At 36.2% G+C, this 18,540-nt stretch overlaps 1 protein-coding gene across 5 annotated transcripts; it reads left to right on the plus strand.

Annotated features, from left to right (window-relative positions):
• Positions 1-8,527: 8,527 nt before the first annotated feature.
• Positions 8,528-18,310, plus strand: LOC100253849 (uncharacterized). 5 transcript variants are annotated; one of them, XM_010659274.3, is made up of 6 exons: positions 8,534-8,643; positions 11,553-11,659; positions 14,860-15,460; positions 15,557-15,944; positions 16,802-17,085; positions 17,291-18,310. In XM_010659274.3, the coding sequence occupies exons 3-6, from the start codon at positions 14,920-14,922 to the stop codon at positions 18,058-18,060; spliced, it is 1,983 nt and encodes a 660-aa protein (XP_010657576.1). In that variant the 5' UTR covers positions 8,534-8,643; positions 11,553-11,659; positions 14,860-14,919; the 3' UTR covers positions 18,061-18,310. The 5 variants fall into 5 exon arrangements, with proteins under 5 accessions (XP_010657574.1, XP_010657576.1, XP_019079333.1 ...); XM_059741178.1 differs by having other exon boundaries at positions 8,592-8,691; XM_010659272.3 differs by having other exon boundaries at positions 8,528-8,643; positions 14,860-15,944.
• Positions 18,311-18,540: the final 230 nt, after the last annotated feature.

An 18,540-nucleotide genomic window follows, 5' to 3' on the forward strand; every position in this document is an offset into this window, starting at 1 on the left:
TTTTTCATTTTTCGTTTTTGTTTTTTTTTTTTCACTTTTCGTTTTCAAAAATTTTCAATTTCTACGATCCTAAGAAATTTTCTACCATAAAGTTGACGTGGCACAAAAAAAATTCAACTCACTTAATTGACCTATAAATTATTTCCAATTCCTTCAATCCAAAATTGACACGTGTTCTCAAATTGTCTTTTTGACTTTTCAACCATCGTCCAATAGAAGACTTTTCAAACTTGAAATTCTAACATGACCTAAAATACCCGGTCATTACAATACTACCTATGCAGGACTGAAGAGTGAGTCCCTTTCCATTTTCTAACTCCTTTTCCTGCTTATTCTAGTACTTGCCAAGAGGTTTCGTTTGTCTTTATGGGATCTTCAATAGGTGTCTTTTGGAAATCTAAATAATTGCCCACAAAGACTGGGGATGTTGATATCTCAAACCATAAACATCCCAGGGTATACATTATTCTAAGGGGAAACATCTTAGAAAATTATTCACCTTCAGGTTAGCAACTTCAATTGAAAGTTTTGTCACCACTGCTACCCAAATACAAGTTCAATACAGAGACTCACAAATTACAACTTGATTCATCTAATCCATCTTACAGTATATTAATCTCACAGTTATTGCCTTAACCATTCAAAGTTTGAACTCATCATCATCAAACTTAAGTGTGCCTTACTTCAACAACATTTGGTATACCCATAAGCAACCATGAACCTTTACTAAACATACAACCAATTTTTCCATTAAGATAATCACACTTGTGTACTGACTAGATTGATAGTTCTAAATCTTCACAGTCTCATCCTTAAATAGCCCATAGTTGGCAAAATCTCTAATAGACTGCATTAGAAGAGAGATGACAACCTCATGTCATTAATGTGACATCTCTTAACACCCCGATGCATTCTTAGGTAGAGGATTTCAAGGACGATTGGAGACATATCTCTAGAATAATGAGAACAAAATTTGTGGCCAAGAAGAGTATCAAAATTGTCATTGCCTCAAGCCCATGAAGAGGCTATGATTGGCATGCATGACCAAGAGTAATTAAGGGAGCCAAGGATAAAAGAAGTATAGCTGGAATCTGGGTGCCACCATTCAAACTGTCGAGCAACCAAGTGTTCTGTAATGGTGTTATCTAATAAGATGACCCATTGGACAACCCTTCTACACACAAGTGGGGCATCAACAAATTCTGAAAGGTGCCATTGAATCAACTGAGCCCCTCTTAACCTCCGATAGTAGAATCCTATTTACCAAATCATAGTACATTCCCACCATAATAGCCTCCTTCAAAACTAACAATGATAAGGCCTAGAGTTGTTGAAATATCTTAAGGCTCTTCTAACCAATTTTGTACAACTTCACAAGAGATCTTCTCAAACCATTTCTCAAGGGTTTCTTATGGAGCTTACATAGAAACCCGACCTGCTCTTTGATGACATCTTATCCTTGTAGGAGTTCACAACCAAACTCGGGTCTTCTTCCTCATAGCTCATGCATTTGGATAAGAGCCAAGAACAAAGAGAAACCACAACAAGGAAGAAACGATGGAAATAGAGCATAAAAGAAAACAAATAAAGATATCATCAAATGAGGCTCCACTTCATGGGTCATCAGTGAGCCTGTTGACTAGGTGGGAAAGACCATGTCAAATATTAATATTGACATGATTCTCAAGCATTTCATAGTAAAGGCAAAACAGAATGAGAATAACAATGACAAATAAGGATTTAGGATCATATTTCAACAAACAACAAGTGGTCTTTGTTGGAAATCAAGCCAGCATCCTCTGTTTACTTCCCTAATTAGTGTAATGTACAACCTTTATTATAATTGATTTAGGAATAATTCTAGCAAGGTAGTTTATTCACTTTCCATGTAAGAGTAGTTTATTCACTTTCCATGTAAGAGTAGTTTATTTACTTTCCATGTAAGAGTAGTTTATTTAATTCCCATGTAAGAGTTTATTCACTTTCCATGTAAGGGAAATTCCATTCCGGAATTGTCTCATATCCGTAGGCTATTTATTTATGCTTTCATTCATTGTAAAGGAAGGTATCACAGAATGAATTGATGTGTTCCTCCATATTTTGTCTTCAAATTCCTTCATATTTTTCTTCAAATTCTTCATGGTATCAGAGCAGATGGAAACCTCTCATCTTCCAATCACAGCCCATAAACTGAATGGGCAAAATTATTTGCAATGGTCTCAGTCCATATTAATGTTTATACGGGGAAAGGAGAAAGATGACTACATCACCGGAGCTTCGGCGCCACCAGAAACCACAGCATCAACCGACAAAAAGTGGATAGCAGAAAATAATATGGTCATGTCCTGGCTAGTCAACTCTATGACCGCTGACATTGGTGAAAATTTTCTGTCATTTGATACTGCCAAAGAAATCTGGGACACTGCAAAAGAAACTTTCTCAGACAAGGAAAACACATCTGAAATCATCCAGATTGAAGGCATCCTCCACGATTTGCGTCAAGGAAACCTTACGGTAACTGAATATTTCAATACTCTTACTCGTCTGTGGCGTCAACTTGATACGTTTGAGGTTCATAACTGGAATTGTGTTACAGATGGTTTTTTGTATAAAAAGATTGTCGAAGGGAAACGTGTGTTTAAATTTTTGTTAGGTTTGAACAAAAATCTTGATGAAATTAGAGGAAGAATCATGGGAGTAAAACCCCTACCTAGCCTCAGAGAGGCATTCTCTGAAGTCCGTCGCGAAGAAAGTCGGAAAAATCTCATGATGGGATCCCATCAACAACTGAATATGGTAGAAAGCTCGGCTCTTAAGACTCAATTCGCTCCTTTTGACAACCGTCAAAAAATTAAAGGAGGTAGACCTTGGTGTGATCATTGCAGAAAGCCGGGACACTCAAGAGAAACTTGCTGGAAGATTCATGGAAAGCCAGTAGATTGGAAGCCACATCAACCACTTGAGAAAGAAGGACGAGGCAATCATGTGGCTACCGATGAACAATCGCCACAACCTGAAGCTAGCCCTTTTAATAAGGAGCAAATGGAGATGCTTCAGAAACTACTATCTCCTCTTTTGTCAGTACAGTCACAAACTGGCTCATCTTCCAACCAGGTCATTGGTTCCGGAACCTTGGCTCACAAAGGTAATTTTTTGAGTGCCTTCACTGCTGGTAAGAAACGTAAAAAACCTTGGATAGTGGACTCAGGAGCATCTGATCATATGACGGGAGATGCGACAATTTTTGATACATATAGCTCATGTCCAAATAATTTAACAGTCCGAATAGCAGATGGTTCACTATCAAAGGTTGCCGGAACTGGTTTAGTTGTGCTATCAAGGGATCTTACTCTCAACTCTGTTCTCCTTGTTCCTAACTTGGACTGTAATCTATTGTCAATTAGTAAACTCACTAAGGAAAAGAGGTGTATTACTAATTTTTCCTCCACTCACTGTGAATTTCAGGATTTGGATTCGGGAAAGACGATTGGCAATGTTGAGGAATGCTCTGGACTCTACATCCTTAAGGAGCGCCACGATCCACAAGAACAACCTCAAATGACAGTTGGTAGTAATTCTTTTTCGGTTTCATGTCAAAATAACGATAGTGCAATTAGGTTGTGGCACTATCGCTTAGGTCATCCAAATGTTATGTATCTCAAGCATTTATTTCCTTCATTATTTAATAAAAATCCACAATCCTTTGAGTGTGAAATCTGTCAATTATCAAAGCAAGTCCGGTCTCATTTTCCCATTCAACCCTATAAAGAGTCTAGTCCATTCTCAATGATTCATAGCGATATCTGGGGTCCGTCAAGAATAAAAAATGTAACTGGTACTAGGTGGTTTGTCTCATTCATAGATGATCACACTAGATTAACTTGGGTATTCCTCATGAAAGAAAAATCTGAAACGAGTCAAATTTTCAAAAATTTTAAAAATATGATTCAGACCCAATTCCAGTCAAAAATACAAATTCTAAAGTCTGATAATGCTAGGGATTATTTCAACTCCATTCTAGGAGAATTTCTAGCACAAGAAGGGATAGTTCACTTAAGTTCATGTGTTGATACCCCACAACAAAACGGAATCGCTGAAAGGAAAAATATGCATTTGTTAGAGGTGGCTAGATCACTAATGTTCTCTATGAATGTTCCAAAATTATTCTAGGGGCAAGCTGTTCTTACGGCAGCCTACCTCATCAATAGGATGCCGTCTAGGGTACTAAAATTCCAAACACCTTGTCAAACTCTCCTAAAATCCTTTCCGACTACTCGTCTCATCTCCACCGTCCCACCCAAAATTTTCGGGTGCTCTGTCTTTGTTCATATCAATCAACAACATAGAAGTAAACTTGATCCTAGGTCACTCAAGTGCATCTTTCTTGGGTATTCTTCAAATAAAAAAGGGTATAAGTGTTACTCTCCGGTCACAAGAAAATTCTACAATTCAATGGATGTCATCTTTTTTGAAACCCAGCCTTACTATCCCAAAAACGATATTCAGGGGGAGAATTCAACTCAGGAATATCAATTTTGGGATCTTGAGTCATTCAGTGAGTCACCCATCACCACTGAAAATCACATTCCTCCAGAGTCATTTAATCAACCCGAGTCCATTGTTGACTTGTGGGATAAGGAGCACATCCAAGAGGAAACGGAGGAAAGAGCACTTTCTCAACAAACCCATGAGGCAGAACCGGGTCCTAATCCAAGCAAACTTCCAGGTAACAACGCTCCTGATGGTACTGTTGATTCCGAGTTAGAAAATGATATTCTTAATATGCCCATAGCTTGGAGGAAAGGAGTTAGATCATGCACTCAGCATCTCATTGGAAATTTTATTTCTTATGATAAGCTATCACCTACGTTTCGTGCATTCACTTCTAGCATCACAGAGATACAAGTTCCTCAGAATATTCAGGAAGCTTTCAAGTATCCTAAGTGGAAGGCGGCAGTCGATGAGGAAGTTCGGGCACTGGAAAAGAATGGTACGTGGGAAATTACTGACCTCCCAAGAGGTAAGAAACCAGTTGGGTGTAAGTGGATTTTCACAGTAAAGTACAAGGCAGATGGTAATGTGGACAGGTATAAGGCTCGGTTGGTCGCCAAAGGATTCACCCAATCCTATGGCATTGACTATCAAGAAACTTTTGCTCCAGTTGCCAAGCTCAATACTGTTCGTGTACTTTTATCCTTGGCAGCTAATCTCGATTGGTCGCTTCACCAACTTGATGTGAAGAATGCATTCCTCAATGGTGACTTAGAGGAAGAAGTTTACATGGACATTCCTGCTGGACTTGAGATGACATCAAATTTCAACAAGGTTTGCAGACTCCGAAAATCCTTGTATGGTCTCAAACAATCTCCCAGGGCCTGGTTTGAACGGTTCACTAAGGTAGTGAAAGGGTACGGATTCGTTCAATGTCAATCCGATCACACATTATTTGTGAAACACTTCCCAGAAGGGAAACTGGCAATTATCATTGTATATGTGGACGACATAATTTTGACAGGTGATCATGAAGAGAAAATTGACTTACTTAAAAAATTACTGACAAAGGAATTTGAGATCAAGGATCTTGGAAACCTCAAGTACTTTCTCGGAATGGAGATTGCTAGGTCAAAGAAAGGTATAGCAGTCTCACAACGCAAATACGTTCTGGACTTATTGAATGAAACAGGAATGCTAGGATGCAAGCCGACAGAAACACCTATGGATACAACTGTCAAACTGGAAGAAAGTGATGGAAGTGCGCCAGTTGATAAAGGAAGATATCAACGTCTTGTGGGGAAACTCATCTATCTTTCTCATACAAGGCCAGACATCGGCTTCTCCGTTAGTGTGGTAAGTCAATTCATGAATAATCCAACCGAAAAACACATGACTGCTGTGATCAGAATATTGAGATACCTCAAGATGACACCAGGAAAGGGCCTCTTCTTTCAAAGAACAACAAAGAAAGAGATTGAAATTTTTTCAGATGCAGATTGGGCAGGTTCAGTGACTGATCGGAGATCAACTTCAGGCTATTGTTCATTTGTCTGGGGGAACTTGGTTACATGGCGAAGCAAGAAACAGTCAGTGGTAGCCCGTAGCAGTGCTGAGGCAGAATTTCGTGCTATGGCACAAGGTATCTGCGAGGGAATCTGGTTGAACAGGCTGTTAGAAGAATTACGGGTTCCATTGAAGCATCCCATGGTGTTATACTGCGACAATCAAGCTGCCATCAGTATCGCTAAGAATCCGGTTCATCATGATCGAACTAAGCACGTGGAGATAGATCGACACTTTATCAAGGAAAAGATTGAAGAAGGAGTTTTCAAAGTCAGCTACACTCCGACAAACTGTCAAACGGCTGACATTCTCACAAAAGCTCTTGCTCGAGTTAACTTCGAAGATCTGACAGAAAAACTTGGAATGATCAACATCTACAACGCGGCTTGAGGGGGAGTGTTGGAAATCAAGCCAGCATCCTCTGTTTACTTCCCTAATTAGTGTAATGTACAACCTTTATTATAATTGATTTAGGAATAATTCTAACAAGGTAGTTTATTCACTTTCCATGTAAGAGTAGTTTATTCACTTTCCATGTAAGAGTAGTTTATTTAATTCCCATTCCGGAATTGTCTCATATCCGTAGGCTATTTATTTATGCTTTCATTCATTGTAAAGGAAGGTATCACAGAATGAATTGATGTGTTCCTCCATATTTTGTCTTCAAATTCCTTCATATTTTTCTTCAAATTCTTCAGTCTTCACTATCCACTCCCAAGCAAGCCAATAATATTCAAATATCAACAAGAAATATAAAAGAACAATAAAAATCCAAATGAACAAATGAATCCATTTCATACTTGGGAGAGCTTATCTCCAACAAGGTTCTACTGGGCTTCAAACATCTTGTGTCCTCTTCCAAAAACCAACAAAACTAGTGAGCTAGCTAAACCATCCTCCTTTGCTCTTCTTATGTTGTTCTTCGACCCTTAAATGCAAGCCCTCTCTGCTCTCTAAAACCCAAAATATGCCTTTGTATCTTCTTCTCTAGCTCTCTATTAGTTTCTTTTTCTAAAAATTTTCTCATGTGCCCTACTTACTCTTGTTAACCTATTCAAAATCTCATATTAATAGTCCAACTACAACAAGATCAAGTTATAACCCAAAATCAAGATGATGTGTTTTATCCCAAAATTAAGATCATATTAGGTCATTAAGAAAAATATATCGAAAGTGTACCTAAATCCAATGTGATGTTGTGGAATGCAGTTTTAATCTTCCATGTCTAAACTTTTTTTTTTCCTCTACAGAGAAAAATCCTATTTCACTCAATGATGGAATATGAGTAAAATCTCTAATTTGTTTAGGCTAGGACCTCAACCTAGTTATATTATTTTATTTTATTTTTGGTTCATCATAAAAATAAAATAAAATCAAGTGGTATCTACACATTAAGGCCCACACTTAATGAGATGCTCAAGCACGATAAATAAATAAATGCTTAATTGATCGCTTTAATGAGCTAATGGAAAAAGATAACTAATAATTTACAATTAGTTAACATGGGCCACTTTAATGATTTCCCAACAAAATGAACCCCAACTTTTATAAATTAGTTTTATGTTCATTTATTTAAAAATATTTTAAAATATATGTATTTTTTCATAAGTCAAATAATTATTCTCTAAAATGATCTTTTATTTATCAGGTTAATAACATCAATTGACAATTTTTTAAATTGTAAAAACTAATTTGAGATCAATAAAATAAAAAAAAATTAAAATTAAAAATACAATTAAAATAAAAAACTTTGCTACAAATATAAAAATAAAACATTAAATTTTACTTCGCTAAACCATACTAGTAGAAAATATAGATTCGAGAAAGAGTTGGAAATATAACAAGAGTCAATATTTTATTTTTTTTAATTTATAACTTTTTTGGTTTTAATTGTATTTAATTTTTAATTTTTTTGGTTTTAATTGTGTTTAATTTTTTAAGCATTTTAGTTTTAATTGTATTTTTAATTTTTAAAATTTCTTTTTTTATTGTTAATGTCAACTAACAATATTTTTATTCAATTTTATTAAAAAAAATGAGAAGATGAGTGGATTTATATAATACAAGATAAAAAATCATTATTAATTAGGGAATTGGATCTTGGAGAATTTTTCTAATTAAAATGATTTGTATCTCATATTATGTAATAAAAATTTTATAACATATTTATTTTTAAGATGCTTTTATCATATTAAAATGATAAATTATTTTTTTTTGATAATTTTATTTAATATTATAAAGTAAAAGGGTATTTAGGAAATAATTATCCAACTTATGAAAAAGTGCATATATTTTAAAATATTTTTAAATGAATGAAGATAAAACTTATTTATAAAAGTTGAAGTTGTTTTTTTTTTTTTTTTTATAATTAGCGAATGATAAAAAAAAAATAAAAAAAATGGAGGGTTTTCTTTACGCGTCTGGAGTTAGTAATATAACCCAAAACAAATGAAAAGAGCCAAGTCCAGCCCAACGATTCTATGACTGGAGCCCAGCCAATTAGGCCCAAATACTGAAACTCCAAGGGTTTTTGATTCATTTCTGCTTTCGCCTGCCTCCGGCATCGTTCTCTCTGTAGAACTTCAGGTTGGTGTCTGCTCCGATCTTAATATCGTTTCGTAGTCTCGGATTTAGGTATAAGATTCGTGTTGTAGTTTATGAACTCGTGTTTGTGGAATTTGTTATGGTGATTTGCACGATATTTTCTGTAGTATTTTTTGGGTTTTTGTTTGTCCGAACTATTTTTTGGGTATTTTTTTACTATTTCGATTTATCCTTGATTTATTGTTTTTGTTTGTGTGATTCAAAAGAAGGCTCTGCAAAATTAAAAGCATAATAGATATTAATTGGTAGCAAAGTAGATTGGAGAAAACGATCATGGAGATATCTGATGACTTAATAGTCAAAGAGGAAATCCAATAATCCTATATGCACGTCTTTCAAGTTGAATTCTTGCAAGGAATTTCAATGGGAATTTATAACTTTTTATATATATCCAGAATGAGTAGATTCTGGACTAGTATAGGTAGAAGACCCAAAACAATGTAGACATGCTATATAGGACACAAAAGTTCTATAACATTTTTTGGCTTATTTCATTTTGTATTGTTAGAGCCCGAAGATTGAAATTTTTTATTTTCTATTATTTTTAAATTTTAACGATTTTTAGCATAAACTGCATATAAAAGAGTATATTAGTCTATTTTGAAATAATTAATCTGATTTGAAATTTGGATGTATTGACTATCAGTAATGCATTTGTTAATTAAAATTATCATGCTAAATGCAACTGGCACGTGAAAAAATGGAAGTGTCATGAGACTGGCCAAGCATGCCTTTAATTCTAGGGTTTCATCTGAAAACTAGGGTTTTACTCTCTTCTTTCACTCAAAGCTCCAAGCCTTCCATCATAGGCCTAGTTGTTAACTTGTAAAATATATTGTGTATCATTTTTTTGTTTTTCTTTGTTGTGTGAAAATGAGTAGCGTGTGTGTGTATATTGGAAGCATGAAGTATAGAGTAATATTTAACTAATTTCATGGAAGATGATATGATTTAAAGAGTTAACTGCATCATATCATTTGAAAACATAGCCCTTGAGGCTTGGCATGATGGGGAAGGTTTGTGGGAGGGTCCAGGTTCAACACCTAATGGGGCAAAAATTTATCTATCAAAAAAAAAAAAAAAAATCATTTGAAAACATTGAATATTAGAGTTTTGAAAAGTTCAATTTAATAAAATATGAGTTAAAGGCATAAGTTAATTAAATCCATGAAACCAAACTTTTTATATATGATTTTTAGTTCAAAATTTTAACTAGGCATATGTACTTATGCGTTGTTTATATATGCGTCTTTATATGTCTTTTGCGATGTTTTAAAAGGTTAAAGATGATCTTGATGTGTTTTGTTCAAATGAGGGGAGACATAACCTTGGAGATTGAATGAGGTGCTGACTCCAACTTAAATAAATAAATAATAAAAATTCTCAAAAAATCAGAAAGGTAATTAAGTCACAAGAAAATCAAATAATAAAAAGGTATAAATTTCATTATAATAAAACTAATTATTTTTCATTTTTAATAATTTCTAATTTAGTTCCTTTTCCTTTCTTCCAAATTTAGACCTCTATTCATCAAATAATTTTCAACACTACTATCACTATTAGTAATGGGAGCCTCCAAGGAATATTATCATATCCAATTGCTATATTTCCTTCCCATTAATGTTAGTAACACCCATTCTTCTTCTTTATATACCAATTGCAATGTTATTTTTTCTTGTTTATTAATGATTTAATGATTATGTATGAGCTCAACCACTAAGATAGTCAACAATTACCCTTTGTTTTTGTCCAAATCTCTCTTTTTCCATCCATTTAAAAGGTTAATTGGAAATCAATTAAACCTTATTTCATAAAAAGTTTAACCCAAGTCATTACCCAATATAAAACTCATGAAACCTATACCAAAAGCCCACAAAAGCATGGAACCCATTCAAACTCATTGAATGTAAAGCTTAAGCCCCTTATAAAATGCATACTAGAGGCCTTAAAAGTTAGAAACCCTTTAGAACTTTTTGGATATTTGAGGCTTAAGCCTTAACAACCTTGAGGCTATGGCCTAAAAGATATGAGCCTCAACATGGTTAGACATAAGCCTCAATTACCCTAACTAAGGCTATAGCCTTCTCAATAACCTTGAGGTTATAGCCTCAAAGCTATAAGCCTCTTACAGGGTTAGACTTAAGCATCAGTTACCTTAACTAAAGCTATAGCAAGGGCTAAGGCTAATTTGCAGAGCCTTGCCTTGAGGCGAACCTCCAAGTGTAAGCCTCAATTGCATTTTAAAACACTAGTCGTTTCCAAAATTTTAACTTTTAATGTTTGTCATAAGTCCATTCTTAAAAAATATTATATATATAAAAAGTAAAAGTTTTTATTTACCAATTACCATCATTTTCAATTTCAAAATTCAAATGAAAATCCTCTATATTCATTTTAAGAATAATTCATTTAACTTCCAATATGGTCTTTGACAACAAGAATGTAGTGTTTTATGCAGGATTATTTTACCTCTCTCCTTTTTAAACAATTAATATAATTATGCTTTTAAGTTTTTTTTTTTTTTCAATTTGTTTTTTCATAAAATTATAAAAAGTTGAAGGTATATGTATTGGTGTATCATGTATCATATTGTGTACCATATATATATATTATAATGTACCCTTAAGATACGTAATGCAATACATATTGATTTCCATAAAAAAATGTATCATAGCATTGTGTTGTGTTGTATATCATAGGTTTTTAATGACTATGATCACATGTTTGCTCCCTTGCGAACCTTTAAACCATCTGTTTGTTTGCCAAGAAAATATATCAAACTGAATGGTTGAGAGTTACCTCATCTGGATACTAAATCAATGTAAAATGTATTTTTTATTTTTATTTTTTTCTGAATCATTTGTGATAATTTTTTGTCCTTGGTTTTTTAGGTCTGATGAGAATGGCAGTTCATATAGCTGATGCTGCTGGTGGAATTACCAATCTTCAGGAGCTGACTGTGAAGCTCTTCAACCACTGGAGCTTTGACAGCGTCCAGGTTTCAATCTCAATCTTGTCTTCATCAGATTTAGTTGTTTGCTATACTGTTCTGTTCCCTTTAATTCTTCCGTTGTCATTAGCTTTTTCCATATCATTATATCTCTATGATAGACTTTATAAATTGGTTGAGGTCAAAATAAGGAGAGGGAGGGTGTTTTTTTGTTTTCCTTTTCCTTTTTGCTTGCCTGTTTGGAGTTGACCTTGCTTTGCTCTTTTCAGGTTCTTTCTTTATTAATATATCCTCTTGTTTGCCTATAAGAAAATAGTTTTTCCATATATATCTGTTTCGTCAAATGGTCTTATAAGATCAGTATTTTATCTACACATTATTTCGGGATTGTTAAAATAAGAAGCTACGTTTCAGTTGTTTCCAGTTTTTTTTGTTATTTAATTTCTTTTTATTTTAAAATATCTACCAGTTACATTGGCAAGAATTGCACTTTGCTTGTAAGTGGTCTTCATTCATTGAATCCAGGGGACAATTAGGAGATTGAAAGAGTTTGTGTGGGCAGAGTACCTTATAGGTTGCTGGAGAAGCAGTTTAACAACTATTCTTGAGAATGACAGAAGACCAATTAGGGTAAGTATGAATGTTAATTTTCATTGAGAAACAAAAGGTGAGAGTTCCATCCCTCACCACCTCTTCCTCCCACCACAAAGCTTGAGATAAAACCCCCATTCCTTTTCTCTCTTTAGAAGGCAACTAAGAGTCTTCATCACAAAAATGAATAATTATGGAGAGTAAGGGTCCATTAACGAGCACCAAGAACCTCACCATTGAGATACACCACTTAATCCACCCAACCCATTTCTAGCCAAAGCCCTTTTTTTCCACAATTGTAAGCAAGAAACCCCAATTTACATAGTCATAGGCCTTCTTTATATTAAGCTTACATCAAACACGTTTGAAAAAGCTCTTCAACCTTGAATCAATAAGCATACATTTAAAAAATCTCTTTAGCCTTGAATTAATAACCTCTTTTGCAATAAGCATTACATCCAAAATTTGTCTACTACCCTATCAACAACCTTTTTAAGCTTATGTTCCAACAACTTTGCTAATAACCGACACCTCTCCCGCTTTTTTTCTTTTTCCTCCTTCCCCCTTCCCCCTTTTCTAAGGAATAAGACCAAGAACATGCCATTTAAACTTCTTACCAAAAAACAAAATTATTTGCTCCATGAATTCCCTAAATAAACCCACCACTTTACTTTTCACAAAGTCCCAATAGTGATACCAAAAGGCTATACTGAGCCCATCCATTGCAGTGGCTTTCTACCAGCACAAAGCAAAAAGAGCAGAAAAGAGTTTCTCCTCTGAACAGGGCACCTCCATGACCACAATTTCCTCCCTCCCCAAGGGTTCAAAGGAATCCCATTGATACAAGATCTCTAATCCCCTAATTCAACAAAAAGCTCACGATAAGAACTAGAAACCACCTCCTTAATCCCCTCTTGCTCATATTATCAAGCACCATCCACTCTTATTCTAGCCATGGCATTTCTTCTTCTGTGCTCATTGGCCATTTTGTGGGAGAAAATTTTGTATTGTTATCATCCCCCTTCAACCATAGTCTCTAAAATTTTGCTTCTAAGATGTTTCTTCTAGCTTTTTCCGCTTGCTGTATTCTTCCAGTTACCCCTCTAACCTCAATCTCTTTAACAAGAAGAGCAACCTAAAAACCAATACAATTTAAGGCTTCTGCTTTCCTGACTGAAGCATTCTTAAAGACCTCTTTATTCTAAGCTTTTAAGTCCATCTTCAAGGCTTTGAATTTTAGAGGCCGGGATATAGCTGAAAAAAGCTCTAAACCTATAGTCCATCCATCAAGTTTTAAGTAGGTCTTTGAAGCCTTCCTCTTTAAGCCACATGTTTTTTTTTAGTCTAAAGGAGTTTTGCCATTCCTCGCTTCCCTCCATCTTATTGTAAACATTATAAAAGATGTATGCATAGTCCACTAATTTTTCCCACAAAATGTATGGAAATAAAACTGTCTTCCAAACATCGGCTTTGAACCAATGGTATTCCATGTGGGAAATGGAAATCTAATAATTGATCCCCTCTATATCTTTTCATGCAATATCTAAGAAAAACCACCCAATTTTTTGGTGGAGGTCAACCAATCAGCTAAACATACCTTCCTTCCTTCAAAATTTCCTCTATTTCTTTTTCTTCCACAAAGAGCACAATATAGGAAAAGGGATACATGATGTGTGCACCCTCATCGGATGAGTGCCTACCTAATAAATCTCTAATTTGCCTACAAAAATGTAGCTTCAAAATATACAATTCTCTCCCATTTTTTTTCATCATATTTTCTTTCCTTCCTATTTCTGTTACAAACAGTACAGATTGATATTTCTTCTTATTTTTTCCTCTTCCCTCATGTCCCAGATCCAAAGAGACCTTAAAGAGTTTCTTTGCTTGGGAAGAAACTTGGAAAAGCATTTTGACTTTGAATGAGTTAAAAAAGGAGAGGATGGACATTAGTGAATATATATTTTATGTACAAAGATGAAAAATAATCAATTGATCACATCTTTCTGCACTATGACAAAGCATGAATTGTGGCAGCTTGCCTTCTCCTTATTTGGAATTTCTTGGGTGACACATTTATAGCAAGTGCGATCCTTTTGAGTTGACATGAATTCTTTGTTGAGAAAAAGTGGAAGATAGCTTGGAAACCTTTTTTTGTGCGTATTTTGGACTATTTGGAAGGAGAGAAATCAAAGATTGTTTGACAATATAGAACAATCAGATTAAGTGCTCAAAATCATTTTTATGTGTGATTTGTTGGAGTGGATTTAGATGGGGCATTAATGTTTATGTTAGATTTTGTTGATTGGGTATGCTCTAAGCAAGGGGAGGGAGTCTTTTTTGTCTTCCCCTGTTTCCCTTTGTTGATTGGGTACACTCTAAGCAAGGGGAGGGCGTCTTTTTTCTTTCCTCCTGTTTCCCTCTTTTGTCCTTTACCTTTTGGCCCTTCTGTATATTTCCTGTGTACTTGAGTGCTCCCTTTTTCTGTGCACTATTAATACATTTCTTTGCTTGCCTATTGAAAAAATAAAGTTTACTGTAAAAGATTTCTATTACTTTAAGGAAATGTATCAGCTGCTGGTAATGTCATTCTTTATCAGGATACTGTATTAATATGTTGCTCTATTCCTTTTGCTACACTAACTAATGTTTTTTTATAGGTATATTAAGGGTTTTGGAAAGGTTGTAGCATCTTCCTCAAGCATTTAACAGTAAGGTCGATGGATCGACAGGCTCATGATTATGCTGCTGCTATGGCATTTGCTCAGCAGCAGCAACAAGCAGCTAATGTTCAACAGCAGCAACCTTTTGGGTTTCATCCACAACACCAACAGTTCCCTCCATCAGTGCATGGTCCTCCTTTTCTACCCCCACATCCTTCTCTCCAACAGTATCCTTTCCATCGCCACATGCCACCACAACCACAACTCCATCCCCATCCTCCACCTCATCCTCACCTCCTGCATCTCCAGCAGCAACAGCAGGCTCCATCTGGTTTCCCTCCTCATTTACCCTCTCACCTTGTTCCTTCACCTTTTCATGGTCCTTTTGAATCTGGCCCACCCCCATCTAACCCCCCTTCTGATCCTGAACTTCACAAGCGGATAGATAAACTTGTTGAGTATGCGGCCAAGAATGGCCCAGAATTTGAAGTCATGATCCGTGAAAAACAACAAGACAACCCAGCATACAGTTTCCTCTTTGGTGGTGAGGGGCATAATTATTATCGATATAAGCTTTGGTTATCTACACGTTCCTCAGGTGGCCCCTTCAACTCTCCTTTCCCTCCCTCTTCTATACCTATGATGCATTCTCCTATGAATCCCATGATGAACCCATCTTTAAATGCTCCTCCAGCTGCTGCTGCTGGGGCTTCGGCTTCAATGTTAGGCACGCCTCAAATGCATCAACCTCCATATCTACCATTTTATGACCAGCAGCAGCAACAGCATCAACATCCTCAGCCTTTCCTAGGACATGGTCGACCAGATTTTGACCCCTCATCCAAATCTTTCAAAGGTCTGTCTGGACCACTTCCATCTGATGTTGCTATGGAGCTGAGTAATGTTCTGAACAATCTCACTGGTACCAAAGAATCCATTAAAGGTGCCAAGATTTGGTTTATGCAGAGGTCTCCATTTGCACCAGCTTTGGCTGAGGCACTTAGAGATAGGGTCTTTGCTGTGGATGATTCTGAGAGACAATTGCATATAATTTACCTTGCCAATGACATTCTTTTCGACAGGTACCTCATCTAGTCCTGCACTGATCACTATTTCATCATAGTTCTGATTGCATTTCCCGAAACAATCTTATATTTCCTACTCACTTGTGGTTAGCCCCTGATGGCCCATGCCTGCTCCCCCCTCCTTTTTTTTAACTTGATAGCTTGGATCGCACACTCTTGTACCAATAAAGCATGTTTTCGCTTGATAATTTTGGCTTTTGAGGACAAATGCATGTTAGAGCGATGAACAAGGTTGAGCTCAAACAAGTCTGAATGTGCCATGCTTAAGCAGGGATACTAGAGCTTAACTCAAGTCCATCCAAGCCGAGCTTGAAAACCCAAAATTTGAAAAAGGTTGAACTTGACCAAGTATAAGCAAACACTGTAAACTTCCAGCTTACATGTGGTACCCCTATTTAATATTATCTCTATTTGCATATCCAAGATATCTATAAGCAAACACCAGGCTTAAACAGAGATGTGGAGCTTGAAAAGCCCAAAATTTGAAGAAGGTTGAACTGAACTAGATCCGAACAAACAACATGTTGAAACAGGGATGTAGACCTTAATTCAAATTCAACCAAGCCAAGCTTGAAAACAAACTTTTTGTAACCGGGGGCTTTCTTTTATGCTTCTCCAATGTTTTCAGGCAGGATTGCTAAATTGACTGATTGAAATGATATGGTTATGAGGCCTGGACCCAGGGTCAGAATGAATTTTAATTGTGTAGTCCAAGCATTGGGAGATTAATTTTCCTGCTTAAATATATGACTTTTTTTTTCAAAGAAAAAGGATTTCTAAACATATGCTGCATTCTGATGCTGCTGTGCAATTTCCTTGGATTTTAATTGATCTTTATCATCTGGAATTTGCAGCTTGCAAAGGCGGATCAATCCGCATGAACTTGATAATGAGGCCCTAGCATTTAAACCTGTCTTAGGTTCCATGCTTGCAAGGATTTACCACAACCCTCAAAACAAGGAGGAAAATCAATCAAGATTACAGAAAATTCTACAGTTCTGGGCTTCCAAGGAAGTTTATGATCATGATACAATTTATGGGCTTGAAGGTGAGATGATTGGTGGACCCCCAAGCAATTCTTTCTCAGGCCCTCATAAGGAGTTATCTGCTGTTCCTGTGGATCCCTCAGCTGTTTCAGGTGGTGCCATCCTCCCCCCTACAAAACCAACCTCACATCTCTCATTGACATTTCATTCACAACATATAGAATAGTGGGTTGAAATCTGATTATCTGATTGTTGGGTATTTTATACAATAAATACGTAATGCTTCTTTGGATTTGCATGAAAGAAAAAATTAAGTTTATGGCAGTGAAATGTTTACTCACTGTTCTCTTCATGCAGGACTGCCACAATCAGCACACCATAATATTCCGCATTGGCAGCCTGAAAAGCCATGTTCTATGCCAAGTTTACTAGAGCAAGAACAACCTGATAAACAAATGCCTTCCCTTGCAGCCATGCCACCGTCCTTGGCTACACAGCAATTTCTTCCGAATGCAGTCCCTGCTGGTCCTTTCCTAGGATCAATGCCCATACCATCTTCTGTTCAACCAGCAAACCAACAACCTGCACTGCATTTGCCTACAGCTGCTGGCCTTGGTGAAAAATTGCCCCCATATCCCTTATTCCCACCTGGTCTTATTCCTGGAATGGTAAGAAAGATGCAGATTGGTAGTGGTGTGCCCTACTCCCCCATGAGCCCTTTGGACATCCCAACAGTAATACCTCCATCCAATGTATCACCATCTGAAATTCTTGAGAGAGTATCAAAGTTCTTTAAAGAGATTGGAGAGGTCAATCCTTCTGAAGGACCGATGGAACCATCTGATTCAAAAGATGAAGATGATGAGTATGAAAGAGACTCTCCTGTTCGCAAGGGAGGAGCTTGCATTCCTCCCCCTCCTAACCTGCAGGTGGATCCTGAAACAGGGACATATGCCGATGGAAGTGTGGAGCGGAAACCAGGATCCAGTGGTTCAGCACGGTTGGGACTTGGGGCCACAGCTAATCCAAATGAAGTGAGCCAATACGATGATGTTTATACTTCTTATAGGAAACAGAGAAGCACCAACTACCATTCATCAATGAGTGCACGAGCGGGTACAAGGTGAAAACCACTTCAATGTATCACTAATTTCAAACTGATATAGCTTTTCTTCTGTTCATTTTTTTCCTTTCTTCTTTGGTTGTATGCTAATCTAATACCTTGGGTATGTTGCATCAGCATCAATCAATAGTTATTCTGTGCCAATTAGAAGTTGATTCAGCTGATTGTTGGAGCATGCATAGAGTAGGACCTTAGAGTGTTGTAATCTTCTTATCAAACGTAAGAGCCAATTACAATACCAGATGTTTCAACTATGTGCCGTGACATCTTACTTAACAAATTTGTACTTGAGCTTGCATATATAAGAAATTAAGAATTGATAAGACTTCATGGATGGGAAAATCTGCAGCAACCAGGTAAGAAGAAAACAGGTACTGACTTAGAAAACCTACCCAACTACAGAAACTCATGACATGGACAAAAGTTTGTGCCTTGAAAATGTTGCTTGTGGCAGTATGTTTAGTCATAATTGATTACATGCGTC

This window comes from Vitis vinifera, chromosome 12 (genome assembly GCF_030704535.1).
Source record: "Vitis vinifera cultivar Pinot Noir 40024 chromosome 12, ASM3070453v1".
Lineage (NCBI taxonomy): Eukaryota > Viridiplantae > Streptophyta > Magnoliopsida > Vitales > Vitaceae > Vitis > Vitis vinifera.

Bases quoted from the DNA above. Each gene is read 5' to 3' on its own strand.
- LOC100253849 (XM_010659272.3), top strand. From the start codon at position 14,920: ATGGATCGACAGGCTCATGATTATGCTGCTGCTATGGCATTTGCTCAG. The intron at 15,945-16,801 runs GTACCTCATCTA...TGGAATTTGCAG, and splicing joins AATGACATTCTTTTCGACAG to CTTGCAAAGGCGGATCAATC. The intron at 17,086-17,290 runs GTGGTGCCATCC...CTCTTCATGCAG, and splicing joins GGATCCCTCAGCTGTTTCAG to GACTGCCACAATCAGCACAC.